The sequence below is a fragment of the Exophiala dermatitidis genome (genome assembly GCF_000230625.1).
Source record: "Exophiala dermatitidis NIH/UT8656 unplaced genomic scaffold supercont1.4, whole genome shotgun sequence".
NCBI classification, from domain to species: domain Eukaryota; kingdom Fungi; phylum Ascomycota; class Eurotiomycetes; order Chaetothyriales; family Herpotrichiellaceae; genus Exophiala; species Exophiala dermatitidis.
Window position 1 is genome coordinate 1,510,497 of NW_008751649.1, and position 13,874 is coordinate 1,524,370.

At 53.2% G+C, this 13,874-nt stretch overlaps 6 protein-coding genes across 6 annotated transcripts; 4 read left to right on the forward strand and 2 right to left on the reverse strand.

Moving 5' to 3' along the window:
- Positions 1 to 102: 102 nt before the first annotated feature.
- On the forward strand, positions 103 to 1,714 carry HMPREF1120_04869 (protein phosphatase; the record flags this gene model as incomplete). Its single annotated transcript, XM_009159016.1, has 2 exons — positions 103 to 1,501; positions 1,566 to 1,714. 2 exons carry the CDS (start codon positions 103 to 105, stop codon positions 1,712 to 1,714), a joined length of 1,548 nt encoding a protein of 515 aa, XP_009157264.1.
- Positions 1,715 to 2,568: 854 nt separating this feature from the next.
- HMPREF1120_04870 (uncharacterized protein) lies at positions 2,569 to 4,326 on the forward strand (the record flags this gene model as incomplete). The annotated part of the gene is made up of 1 exon (XM_009159017.1): positions 2,569 to 4,326. The coding sequence occupies one exon, from the start codon at positions 2,569 to 2,571 to the stop codon at positions 4,324 to 4,326; it is 1,758 nt and encodes a 585-aa protein (XP_009157265.1).
- A 380-nt stretch (positions 4,327 to 4,706) lies between these two features.
- Positions 4,707 to 8,320, reverse strand: HMPREF1120_04871 (uncharacterized protein). The gene is made up of 4 exons (XM_009159018.1): positions 7,684 to 8,320; positions 6,832 to 7,634; positions 6,639 to 6,779; positions 4,707 to 6,580 (listed from the first exon to the last, which is right to left on the reverse strand). The coding sequence occupies exons 1-4, from the start codon at positions 7,732 to 7,734 to the stop codon at positions 5,083 to 5,085; spliced, it is 2,493 nt and encodes an 830-aa protein (XP_009157266.1). The 5' UTR covers positions 7,735 to 8,320; the 3' UTR covers positions 4,707 to 5,082.
- A 328-nt stretch (positions 8,321 to 8,648) lies between these two features.
- On the reverse strand, positions 8,649 to 11,267 carry HMPREF1120_04872 (uncharacterized protein). The gene has a single exon (XM_009159019.1). It carries the CDS (start codon positions 11,098 to 11,100, stop codon positions 10,468 to 10,470), a length of 633 nt encoding a protein of 210 aa, XP_009157267.1. The 5' UTR covers positions 11,101 to 11,267; the 3' UTR covers positions 8,649 to 10,467.
- Positions 9,593 to 9,823, forward strand: HMPREF1120_04873 (uncharacterized protein; the record flags this gene model as incomplete). The annotated part of the gene is made up of 1 exon (XM_009159020.1): positions 9,593 to 9,823. The coding sequence occupies one exon, from the start codon at positions 9,593 to 9,595 to the stop codon at positions 9,821 to 9,823; it is 231 nt and encodes a 76-aa protein (XP_009157268.1).
- HMPREF1120_04874 (uncharacterized protein) lies at positions 11,086 to 13,797 on the forward strand. Its single transcript, XM_009159021.1, has one exon. It carries the CDS (start codon positions 11,414 to 11,416, stop codon positions 13,745 to 13,747), a length of 2,334 nt encoding a protein of 777 aa, XP_009157269.1. The 5' UTR covers positions 11,086 to 11,413; the 3' UTR covers positions 13,748 to 13,797.
- The last annotated feature ends 77 nt before the right edge of the window (positions 13,798 to 13,874 follow it).

The following is a 13,874-nucleotide window of genomic DNA, read 5'->3' on the forward strand; positions in this document are numbered from 1 at the left end:
ATTGACACCTCAATACTGCTTTGCGGGCTGGTGTGTGGGCGGTGCTGCTCTGCTGCTCTTGCGCTCTAGTGCCGCTCGATTGCGCGATCGTCTCCCAGGAGAATGAACTCCCTCAACCTGATTTCATCCCGAGTTATCGGACAGACCCAACATGCCTTGCGTCCGCGATCGAGATCTCAGGTCGAATTGTCGAAGAAAGAATATGGCGAGGATGGTTTGAGAGGACGATCTTATAGCGACGACCATGCACAGCAATTACAAAAAGAAGCCGACGGCCTGTTTCCCGATCAGCTCACACCTGAGTCTGCATCCGAGGATGGCGAGCAGCCCATAATAGATGACGGCGATGACGAGGACCAGCCCTTACTGAGCGTCGACGAGAAGAATACTCGCGACAGTGAGATTGAAGGGTGGCGAGGATTTCTAAAGAGGTTGGCAGATGCCATTTCGGCGATACTAGCAGCGATCGGGGGGCCGGTAGTTTATGTCGCAAAGTATTTCAGAGATCAAGAGGGGAAGCTTTCCGTTGTGCCACGATGGGCCCGCCGCGATGGTGTCTCCCACCGCACGGGAGGCGCTGTTGCTCGCCCAGACGCTGCTCACGACGGCAGGCTGACTACGGGCAAGTCGACACATCGTGCCCTCCAGGAAACAAAATTGCGACGCTCCTATTCGAGCGAGTCACAGAACAACGCTTTGACGAGTGAATCCGAGTCCGACCTGCGCAAACTAGAACAACCTCATTTGAGGACCAAGTCAAAGGCCGGGAAAGGGTTGAAGGAAGGGCCCGAGACTCGCAGGTCGTCCATTCGGATCAAGGAGCAGAATGACTTGGCACTCAAACGGCGCAAGCAGAAGAAAAACAGCAGCCCTCTCAGCGATACCACACCCTTGACGGTGGATGATATTAAATCTCCCACATCTCCCTCTACTTCCTTGAAATTCACCAGGTATCCCCACGCGCCTCAGCCGCCACGACCACTCATCCCCCGGCGCCAGCCCTCGTATGCCAACATCTCGCCTCGGTCGCCCACACGTGGTGGACCTCCACTTCAGCAGAAGACGCTGGTTTTGGATCTTGATGAAACGCTGATTCACTCGCTGGCCAAAGGGGGTCGGATGTCGTCGGGGCATATGGTCGAAGTGAAGCTGAATACTCCTGTGGCTCTCTCGGCGCAACAGCCAGGCCAGGCTCCTCCGATATTGGGACCTCATCATCCTATCCTCTACTATGTGCATAAGCGGCCACACTGTGACGAGTTCTTGCGCAAAGTGTCCAAGTGGTATAAACTAGTGATATTCACCGCCTCAGTTCAAGAATATGCAGATCCTGTCATCGACTGGCTGGAGCAAGAGAGAAAGTATTTTGTGGGCCGGTATTACCGGCAGCATTGCACGTTCCGCAATGGCGCCTACATCAAGGACCTCAGCACCGTCGAGCCTGACCTGAGCAAAGTGATCATTCTGGACAACAGCCCTGTCAGTTATATTTTTCATGAAGGTAAGACCCCGACGACCTGCTGGCCCATCGTATGCTCGAGAGAAGCTGACTCGGACGACCTCAGACAATGCAATCCCGATTGAGGGATGGATCAACGATCCGACCGATAATGATTTGCTTCACTTGATACCCATGTTAGAGGCATTGCAGTATGTGACGGATGTGAGAGCTCTCTTGGCTCTCCGAAGAGGTGAGGCAGAGGCAGCCCCGTAGACGCATGAGAAGCATATGTGGCCATGGGGATATTGTGGTCTCCGGTAGAGTGTTGATGCAATGTTCATAAATGCAGAAATCGTGCTATCCTTCGACTTTCTGGCGTATGCCAACATGGAGCATGGACTACTAGTACCTGATTGTCGGACCAGCCATCCGCGCGACACGGTACTACCTGAGAGCTTTCAGCGTAGAATGGTGACGCTAGTTCAAGGGTCCATCGTCCGCTTGTCGCTCGAAGGGCGTGGAAATTTGAGCAGGGATGCTCAGGTCGTACATTGACTCGGCATGGCTCATCAAACTGTCAACAGAAATGTGGTACAACAAGCAATATGCCATCGATATACCTAGGAAGAATCCAAGCGAGGAGCTAGGTATCCACTGCCTGGTGCTCTGCTGGTATTCAAGTTCTGGATACTGACGGCGATTACATAACGAGCGACTGGAGTTCATCCACCGCAGTAGTAGTATAGTAGTACAATTGTAGTTGCAGTTCCGCGGCCGCCGCAGCCGAGCATCACATCACTCGATCATGATTCTCGCTCGGTTCAACTCCACGCCCTGTCCGCGTCCGTTCCCACTTCACCCCGATCTTCCTCTTCTTCTCCATATTTGATTTCATCATTTCCAGCCATCTCTCACCATAGTCAACTTTACCCGTCAACCGAGCGGGACGCCATTCTTTGCCGGTAACCCCTTACCTGGTACCTACCATACCTACCTTAATCAATATCCCGTGTACTATCCCAGTACTTCTTTGGATTTTGACTTCAGCCGCATCAGTGCCCGTTTTCTTCGCCCTGTTGTCCATCCACATACCGGAACATTTGCGGCACTGGCATGGCGTGTAGACCATGTCCACCAACGACGTGAGAACCCACACCGGGCCTTCATTTTCTGACTCAGGCGAGAATGGTGAGGTGACCTCGCCTTCATCATCCAAAGCCGCTGTACCGAGACAAACATATCTGGATGTACCGCCCTTCCGGCCTTCGCGCCCATCGCTCGATAGCACCTATTCAGAACTATCCGAACTCTCCTTCCACCCAAACGAGTTGCAATCTCATCATGCTCTTTTTCGAAGTGTCTCCCGGGAAGGCGCAGATCATCATCCGCCGCGCTCTCGCATTGGCGCTGCCTTGCACTCCTTCTACATCACGAACTACGGTGCCATGTTGGTCGTGCTTGCTCAACTCTTTGGTGCGGGAATGAATGTCAGCACGCAACTCCTGGAGACGGAGGGCTCACACGGGAAACCCATGCATCCGTTCCAGATCCTGTTCGCTCGCCAATCTATCACGGCGTTTCTATGTTCGGCCTATGCGATTTATACAAAATCAGTGCCTGATTTCCCTCTCGGACCTCGTGGAGTTCGCTGGTTGCTAGTATCCCGTGGCATCTTTGGATTCTTCGGCGTGTTCGGCATGTACTTCAGCCTCCTATACCTGCCATTGAGTGAAGCTACGGTCCTGACTTTTCTGTCACCCATTCTCACCTGCTATCTATGCAGCTTCGTCATGCGCGGTGAGACTTTCACCCGGCAGCAGCAACTGGCTGGCTTCGTGAGCCTGATAGGCGTTATCTTCATTGCTCAACCGGCATCCCTCTTCTCCTCGTCTACCACGCCGCCGCCCCAACCTCCCAACCCGGCCATAAATCAGAGGTCCAACTCTACTACCACTGCCGACTCGCATCAGCAGCCTCAGCAGCCTACTCCAGAGCAACACCTCGCAGCCATTGGAATTGCTATGCTTGGCGTTGTCGGGTCCACCGGGGCAATGACCTCCATTAGAGCCATCGGCACGCGTGCACACCCTTTCATCAGCATCAACTACTTCAGCACCTGGTGTGCTATTGTATCTCTAGTCGCTTTGATCGTCTTCCCAGACGTCAAGTTCCGCCTCCCCGGGAACATCACGGAATGGAGTCTGCTTGCCAGCCTCGGTCTCTGTGGCTTCATTATGCAGTTTCTGCTGACCGCCGGCTTAGCATACGGTGGCCCCGGTAACACGCATGTCAGTGGCAGCCAAGGTCACGACGAGTCGAAGCGGAAGGCGGAAGATGTCGAAAGCAACGACTCTTCGGCTGCAGATTTCCAAAATTATGAGCTTGTAAGTCAAGCCGAAGCTCACGGTGAGGGCAGAGTTCCGCCAGCCATGCCGGCGAAACCGAAATTGAGTGGCAGTGGAACTCGTGCTACGTCGATGGTGTACACGCAGATGCTGTTTGCGCTGGCAGCGGACAAACTTGTCTTTGGTGTTACCCCCAGCACCATGAGTTGGGTAGGCAGTGTCCTCATTCTGGCGGGCGCAATTTGGGTCGCTAGCGCTCGCAGCTCCGTCTCAAAGGGCAATAACGCGGATATCAACGGTGATGTGGGCGAGGCTACCAATGGACTCAATATGCTGAACATGCAGAGACAAGGTAAATACTACGAAGTTGCCGGGGAGACGGTAGGATTGGTACACGACCAAGACGATGACGAGAACAGTGGCAATGACCTCCACCATCGCCAACTCGGTGGTAGCGATGACATTCTCACCGACACACCACAGGCGGGACTTTCTAGGGTGGAAAGTTTCGAGATGCACGAACTGCGCAGCGAACCTTGATTTCTGTCTGACTCATTTTGAATGCCCGCATTTAGATGACATTTCTATGACATTCATAAAGACCATACCTTTGCAATGACACACACGGTACATTGATTGCTTCTACGGCGTTCTAACGGAGTTTGCTGGGCAGGCACCAGACCTTCCCCTGGGAAAAATAATCACAGCTGCAGGTGCAGCTACAGACGTCAAAATGGGGCAATACATTACGAGCGCCGGGAATTGAGGATAGGATTGCATCCTCCCACCCTGGCGGTAGATAGAAGGCGTATGAATTCAATGGTGTGAAGACAATACATCACATCATCCATGAGCGACCTCTATGGAACGACGCGCTTTCACCACGACTTGTCGCTGTCCTACTCTGACACCGACGAAAGCATGATTAATTTTTCTTCATTTTGGGAATTAGCAGAAAAAAAGTATTTAACGCCTTCGTATCAGTGAATAGTACTCCGATCCTTTTTGGGGGGATCGATCGATCTTTTTGTCTTCGCCTGTTCCCCGGGCCCATGCAAAGAGGAGTCATCAGATCCCCTTACCGATCCTGGTAATGCTGTGTCCAAGCCCCGATTTGCCTGCACTCCTCTGCTCATGCTCATCTGCCTACACGAGAAACAAGAAAATGTCAAATTGGGATTCGTACAAATGACTTTTTGTCCTGAAGCCTCTGCTTCAAGTTCAAGCCCAACTCCGCCTTGAGCGACTTCTTGCCTATGGTAGACACTGTTGATTACCATAGGGCGCCAGGACGTCCTACGCAGACGAGGCTGCAGTAGTCTCACCGTCGGCCCCTTCAGCGCCAGCGCCGGCGCCACTTACGACACCAGATCCGGTACTTGACATCGTGCTGGCGATGTTATCACCATCGTATGCGACGCGCGGGTGTGCCGACGGCGGCGGCTTTTTGGGGAGGTGAGATGGGGCGCCGTACTTTTGCTGCAGTGAGTCTGTTTGCAATTGCGGGTTAGATGACGATGAGGGGTTGTTGTTGGCTGGTCCTTTATCGAAGCGGCGTGGCGGGGACAACGCAGGGTCGGTGTTCAAGTTCGTGGAAAAAGACTTCGAAGCATTAGCATTGTTGTTGTTGTTGCCTCGACTCTGGCTCGACGAAGGTGATGGTTTCTTCTTGCTGTTGCGGCCACCAGTCCGACCAAGGGCGTTGCTGGGTACAAAGGAGCGGGTCTGTGGGTTAAACAGTGACCTCGAATAACCGCCCAAGGCGGGTTGTTGAGGGTTGAAAGATAAGTTCCCGCCACCGTAGGGCTGACCAGATAGTTGTCCGTAGCCGTAAGAGGCTGCATGCTGTCCAATGGGTGGAGCGTTATTGGACGCATAGCTTGACCAACCGTTCATGCCTTGTCCGTTCATGCCTGGAGATTGCTGGTAAGGAGCTTGATACTGGCCACCATTCATCCAATTTTGAGGTTGCTGCATGCCCGGGTTGGTCGGCGGCATATACTGGCCGTTCATCTGAGGCAGCATTTGCGCAGCAGCATTCTGCTGATAGCCGTTTGCAGCCGCCGAGTAATTGAGATAGTCCGTAGGGCCGGGCGACTGCATGGACGACCATGAGTCCGCAGGATTAAACTGATGGTTGCTGCTAGGTCCGTAGCCAATGTTGGCACTGTACTGCATAGACGGATCAAGACCGGGGTATGCCTGAGTGGGAGTGGTTCCGTAAGTCATGCCAGCGCCGAAGCCAGCAGGAGGGCCTTGATATGGTGCTTGGTATGAGTGCTCTGCATACTGAGGCTGATATTGAGATTGCACGTGCTGCAAGTGCATGGGGGGATAGCTGGGAATGAATGCCGAGCGCGCCTCGAAGCTGTCGTCCTTCGGTGTCTTGTGCTTTCGTGGTTTTCTCTTACCACTGGAAGAGCTCGACCGAGACATGCTGGCCGAATTGTCGCCCGTTGAGGCACTTTCGCTAGTGACAGACTCCTGGAAATCGCCGAATATCCTCTCTCTCGCGGCTTTGTACTGAGCTTCCCGCTCTTCTCTGGTGAGTTTGGACTTGTCTTTGCTCGGCATCCCTTCCACAGCAGATAGAAGGCCTTCTTCGACGTTCGCATCGACCCCAGCCTCGGATGTCGCTTTCGACGGAACAGAGGAGCTTCCTGCAGTGCTTCCTCCGGCAGAACCTTGGCGTGCGCCAAGGCCTGCTCTGCGCATGATCTTCACTGCTGCTGCCGCAGGTGCCTGCGGTGGCCCCGTGGGAATCGATTGAGCCAAGACATGCAAAGGGGTGGGCCTATCATTGAATATCAGCTTGCTGTCCACGCCATATTGGAAGATAGTAGCAAACTCACCGTGTCTGGCAAGGGGTCCGGAACAGGCGAATTGAAGTGCCATCTTCGTTGATGTGATGAGCAAGAGAATAGTAATCCGCCAGTTTGTGCGAGAGTAGTCTGGCAAAAGCGTTTTGTGGAGGCAGGTCAAGAAAATCGCTCCTGTTCATCATCAGACAAGGTGCATCAACCTCCACAAGGCACATAAACTTACCCGGAGTTAGAAATGAAGCCAAGAAATTTCTCTTCCAGCTGCAGAAGAGGCAGTCTGTCCTTCGGATTTGCGAGCGCGTCGATCAACTTCTCATCAGGTGCAACGGGGAATGCTGAACCGGGATCATGTGGAATTGGGGACCGTGCAATCAGATTATCTGTCCGCGGCTGTTGTGTAGCCTCTTCTGAGACAGTAGATGCAACAGGTAGATCTCCAAAACGTGGCGGATTTGTCAGGGTCAGCGTGGTATATCGACGAACGGCCATTGTGACACCGGAAGTATTAGGCCTGGACGCTGTCTGTGAGGCTAACATTGCGGGTTCCTGACTACGATGAGAGCTCAATTCTCTTGTTTGTGCACCAAGACTATCATCGTCCTCTGCCGCTCGAACACTTGCACTGTCATCGGGACGGATGCTCTCTTTCTCGTCCATAGCAAATGTTGTCACTGAGGCCATGCTCTTGGTATCGAAGCTCTGCTGCTTCAGGGAGGAATTTGAGAGGTGGGACTGATCATCCCACAGCGAATCTCCGCTTTCCGCACTTTGTGGCCCGCTGGGCGGTACTTCTGCATTCTTGCCTAATGATAGGCCTTTGATCGCATTTGTCACATATTCGGACTGGGTGCGTTCTTCTCGCCCGCCAATCGCAGGCCCAGCTAGCTGTTTTGACGCGACTGTAGGGCGTTGACTACCGACTGCTGCAGGTGTGTGCGGATTGGGATTCTCAGAACGACGTGCTTTTGCCTCATCAGAAGCGTTGGGGCTTGTATTCTGGACAGTAGGCGGACGCATTGCTGCAACCTAATTTGAGTTAGCGATCACCGCGAAGAAATGTGTTGTTGTGACGCACCTTTGCAAACGACAATTTCGCCAGAACCGAGCCAACCTGAGGAGACGCCATAATGCCCAAGGAGATTCGTCTCGTCGTATCCAACAGCGTGAGAAGCAAGGCTACCAAGCTGAGGAATGGTAATGAATGTGGATTGTATGATTGAAAGCTGATGCTTCGGTCTTCCTGTTCACGTCCTCACACAGTGTCCTGCCCATAAAGAGAGCCTGCAGAGCACGACCTAAAAGGCTCCATCGATTCAAGAATGATATTCGGGTTCGGAGGTAGCGTTTGGCTGCGGTGGACTGAGCGGATGCCTCAAACAAAGGTCTCCGACAGATCAAATCTGATGCTGATGCGAGGATCGCGGCAGAGACAAGGCGAGTTGGAGGAACTTTCAATTGCTGAAATCGTCCCAGCAGAAGTTCGGCTTCCGGACGGACCACTTCTTCTAGGAAAATGGCTGTTGTCCACCGAATGGTCTGGGCAAAAGCGCAGACACCGGTCGCAATAGAAGCCGTATGGACGAAAAGGTGACAATACGGCCACAGAAAATATTCTCTTAGTCGGTCATGCTCCGCGACAACTGTGAACACCAGATGCTGTGGGTAGGTTTGGAGTGGGAGAGGCGTGACATAAGATCGATCATAAAACCGTGAGGTTCGAAAATGCCAAGATGCCTGCGACAGACTCGCTCCAGAAGTACTTTAATAATACGGTACTTTGGACATCCACTCCGTGAGAAGGTATGCGCCGCCGTATGCTTGTACGGTACAGCATATGCTTCTTCCGCGACAAACTCTGCCTCGTTACTTCCTGTGCATTTGGCAACACGGGCTGTCACCGCAAAGCTGGAGAGACACGGCCTGCCTCGCTCTGGATCTGCTGGTCTTTGAGCATACCTAGTATCGTCTTGGGTACTCCTTGTTGAACGTATCCTGTCCTCCATGCCATACACATTACAGGCTGTCAGTGGGTCATCAACATCACCAGGTACATGTCCTTATTAGTCGGCAAGCCGGTTGGGAATTTGCATACTATTCAATAGGCTTTACACGACATTCTCGTCCTTTCACACAAAATTGCACGCCCGTCGACATCCAGGGTGCTGAGTGCCTGAAGTTTTACCGCGCCCTGCGACACGTTTCAGACTATTCTTATCAAATGAATCGATACCGCACAATTCCAGGCTTGGGGCCTCCCAAGGCTTCAGCCTCCACCGTGTGCCAAAAATGTCTTAAGAAAGATATGTTTGCTCTGTCCCATACAGTACCCGAGCCTCACTGACAGTTGATTAGGCCACTATAGTTATGAGTGCAAAGCAAGCGTCCAAGAAAGACCGTACACATCCAGACCGTCCAGGACAAAACAACTCCTGAATCCAAAGTTGATGCCTAAGCTCACGGCTGATACTCCCAACAGCTTGCTCGATAGGTATTGCGCCAACCACCTTTCCCTTTTTGAACCTTGTTGATTTTTCTCTAGTAAAGGAGTTGCAGATCAACAACTGGCTGAAGCTGAAGCTAGGCGCAAGGCGAATACTGCTACAGAGTCTCGAGGCCGGAGCCGGTCGCGAAGTCCTTCTGAAAGGCCACGCTCGCGGTCTGCGAGTTCTTCCAGCTCAGTATCAACAATATCGACTAGCAAGGACCCTTCCCGCTCGCCCTCGCCTCTGCGTGGGCGGGAGAGTGGGAACCCTACCAGAGACAGAAACAGCCGCATACGCTCCAGAACGCCGCCATCCAATCGATCTCGCAAACGGAGGCATCGATCTGTTTCTTCTTCATATTCCAGGTCCTCTAGATCACCTCCGCGGCTGCCAGGATCTCACCGAAAAAGTAGGCGCCATCGAACGATCAGTCCCATTGACCGAGGCAGGCCGAGTTCCAAGCGCCGCGGAAGCCATCGCAGTCGGAGTAACAGTCCTAGCATGGACAAGAGCCAAATCACCAAGCATAGAAGGTCGCTCGGCGAATCAGATCACAGCTTCGAGCACCGGCCCAGATTTTACCGGCAGGAAGGTCAACACGCAGAGGAACGGAGGTCGCCCAGGGAAGCCCGGTCGGACTCCTATCAGCAGCCTCGCAAGGAGGTTCGCCGGGAACGCAGTCTGAGTCCGTACAGCAAACGACTGGCTTTAACGCAAGCAATGAACATGTGAACTAGTGAGAGTCGCCCTGTTATGATAATACCTGGGTTTGCAAACTGTCTATGGACCGCACGGCGTGGGTGTGTCGTTTTGACTAGTCAGGCGTTGGAGGCGCAGTCTCTCTCGGGTGCTTGTTTGGCTTGTTTTACTTTGTGGAGCCTTCATCAATGCATAACTCGATATCTCGGCGTCTTCCGCTTAACTTTGATCAGTCGCCTAAGACATGTATCTATATCACCATTCCCAAGCCACCGCGACCGTATTTCTGGTGCCGATAGAGTGTTATCGCCCCTGGATAGGCGGAAGTCTCAATGCGCATTTCCCTCATTCGCCTTCATGTTCGTTCATGTGCCTGCATGCAGGCGGCGCCAAATATAGTCTACCTAGGTAGGTTGGAGGCTGCCGTAACGTCGACCTGGAACAGGACGGTCTTGGGCTCCTTCCACCGTGGACTGGCGGTGTCGAGAGGAATTGTGGGAAGCACTGGCGCTGAAGCCATGACCCGAACGAGGGTGGAAGCGGTCATCGAGAGGGCTCGAGCGGATTCCTGTCCTGGTTGAACTCCGATGGCTTCGAGACCGTCGAGCAAGGCTGGTTGCAGGATATCTCCAATCTTGCGCACTTTGAGTGGCATATTGGCTTTGGCGTCGGCCGTATCACGGAATTTCATCTTCCTCCTGTAGAGCGGCGTCTTGCTGTTCCTCCTGCTCCCGCAAATGGATGCCCTCGACAAGCGTGTTGCCCTCTATGCCCACTTCCTCGCCCTGATCGCCAACACCGTCCGATTGCGCGGGCTTACTTTTGCTAGCGGCCTCTTTCTTTGCATTTTCTATACGCTCCCTCACCAATCTTGCGATAGCATTCTGCGTTCGAACATCGAGGATCTTCATCTTTTCCGCCAAGTCTCTTTTCAAATCCCAATTAGGCTTTTTCGGTTGCAGCTTGAACAGGTCGATGCCTTTTTCTGCTTCGGCCTCCTCCTTCGCAGCTTGTTCAGCAGTAGCATTGGCTATGCGTTCTGCCTGTTCTTCTAAGGTCTCGACGTTGGCGATGGGAATATTCTCAAACCCAAGTTTCGCGTTCTTCGACGCGACGTCGTAGTTGCGTCCTGAAAGATATCTGTCTGCGACGGAAGTGTTGCTCTCATCTTGCTCGTTCGCATCTTTTGGGGCTGCAGCCGTAACCGTAACATCGGAGTCTGGTTGTTTGCGCTTGAGGGACGCAAGTTTGGCCAGGCGGGCCTTACGGTCGGCGGCGGCCGCGTCGAGACTTGTGTGGTTTGCAGACATCTCAGTGCCCTGGGGGACGCAAGAGTACTAGTAAGGTCAGAGGAGCCGTGGCCAGAGATGGTTTGACCATCAGTCATGTTCTCAAAGACTCGCAACACTGAAGCGACACTGTCAGTTTACAAGATCGGCCGCATAAACTTCGGGAAAGTTTCTGAGAAGCGCCCGAGGCCTAACTGAAGATTACTGCACAACTAGTAGGTATGTTCTCTTCTGCTTCACGGATCAGATAATGTCTAGCAGCTGTCGACTCTGAGGTACGACATCCCACCCTCTTATCCTACCTACACGGACATCCAGATGCCTGGGGGTCTGAATGTCGAGCAAGTCGACACGCGCCCTGAAACGATGCGTTCCCGCTAGTCTCGCAGTTTGCTTCCCGAACCACATTTCCCAACGGCGGTTTGCGAGGAGTGCTATCAATGGCAAATTCTACAGCCAACAGCTCGCAAGAAAGTCTTCGCTGCAAGATGCATGCTCACAGCGCATAAATGGTGGAGCGGCCCAGGAACGCTCTGGTCCTTCGGCCACTGCCCCGGCCGAATCGACCGCAGTATACTCCCGGGTAATCCAAGATGGAGGGAACACGGCGCATGCAATCACCATTACTGGTGCTACAGCGCATGTAGGGGCCCAAGGAACAGACGGCGGCGATCTATATTCGGACTCTCAAAAAGACCGCACAGGAAGGCATAGCTCTGTCTCGAAGTCATCAGCCCGCAAGGGTGAAAAAGGGAATCGGCAAAAAAGACCGCCTGAGCGTCGCTTTCCATCGCGACTCACAAAACGCCTTGTCAATAGAAAGCTCCCTGGCCCGGACGCAAAATCTGATCTTGTACCATGGGACCCTCGCGCCGCCAAAAATGCGTGGTCTTTCCCGCCAGCCGCAAGACATGTCCCGCTGGAACCTGGAGGTGATCCGGAATTCTTGCCGAACAGCAACGAGTTTGCCCAAGAGTGGGTGAAGTTGTACAAACAGTTGATATTTCCTGTGGATGGAGATCTGACAAGGGCGCAACGAGAGCTTGACGTGCATAGACAAGCTGCAGCGCAGTTTGTGAAAAGCACTCGCCTCAAGGACCTTCGGAATGCTTGGCTTCGCCTTGGACTAAACCAGCGGGTGAAAATCCTTCCATCTATCCTCATCGGCTGTCTCATCGATTCTGCACGGAAGACACTGAGCCTGCTCTCGATACTGCCAATGCTGCCGCGCGAGTGGAAAACCCGATGCGAGTGTCTCCTCTATGTCGACCTTGTTCATCGAGAGGAAGTTGAGAAAAACCCGGATCTCCAAAGCATGTTTGCGAATCAAATCAAGCATGTGTCTAAAGTCTGGTCATTTCCTGAAGGCAGCATGCCTCGCGCCTTTCTTGTTCTTCTTCTACGGCACAATAGCCCCGAACACTCGGAGAATATCATTGATACGGTGCTTCAAAGCTCTGCTCCGGTCCCTGTACCGCTCATTTTGGTTATGGTGGATCATTATGTCAAACAAGGCAAAGCCGAGCGGGCACTTGAGCTTCTGGCAAAAATACCCGTCGATCAGAGAGAGCCTTTCAAGCAGCCTATACTGGACCGCCTCCCGAGTCTAGTAAATCTGGATAGCATCGAAGAGTTCGGCCCGGGCCGAAACTTCAAAATCCTGCCTCGCCTTATGGCCATCGGGATGCCATTAGATGCCAATGTGCACAACCGCTTACTGCAGCGGGCGGTTTCGCTGCGGCTAACCAGCGTGGCATGGGAAGTGTTTAATTTTATGGAAACAGAAAATATCCATGTGGATGCCCGGAGCCACTTGGTTCTGCTCAGGGATAGTTTTGACCGGCAGGATCGGGAAAAGCTAGACAGGGTGTTGTCGGCCATTCATCAGCGCAAGGACCTATATCAGGACCCGTACCTGGTTGCGTATACGATGCACATTGTCCGGATAGTTTGCTGCTTCGACCGCAAACTACCGCCTGAAGTCTGTTTTGCGCACATTCTTGCCATCTACGACCGAGCCTATGATCGAGCGCCGCTTGTTAAGCTTGGTCTAGCAGATCCGTTACCCGCAGAGCAGGACGCAGTGGCGCAGCTCCCACAGCCGCGTCCAGCAGCGCTAGGATTCACCATCTGGGCTTACGTTCTCTGCCAATCTGATGAGAAGCCGGTCTCGAGGTTGTGGCATTGGATTGCTCATTTGGTGCAGCATGGGGATTCAACAATGTGTGAGGCTGCGAAGCACGACGTCCTGTACAATGGCTTTGTCTCGTTTTTCTCCCGTCAACCTTCCACACTCCAAAAAGGAGCTGAGGTTGTCGAAGAGATGATGGAACTCGGACTATGCATGCCCACCCAACGTACATGGAGTGAGCTGCTTTCTGGCTTCTTGCGGCACGGCGAGGAGGACGCGGCGGAGAAGATCTGGCGCACTATGCTGGCAAGGGGCGTACTTCCTTGCGCAAAGGAATGGTCGTTCCTGCTTACAAGATATGACAAGTCGCGACTGTCCCAGCTTGTACGTCATGTCTTGAATGAGCGAGAGATGCCCGAGGGACTTGAGTCAGCTCTCGGCCTGGCAGGGCAGACTCATGATCAGTCTAGCGAGCCAAAGCAGACACTGTTGGGAGAGCCAGAGTATGCTGCCGAGGAGTTGGTCCAGGATAGGTGACGAGTCTCACACTGCTAGTGGCGTAAATAGAAATACAGAACCTAAGGCAGTGCTTGTGCTGTAGTCACCCGCCATACCTGCAGCCACTCGCTGGGCGAGCCTTTTTGGCAGGGGCTGAGAGGTGACA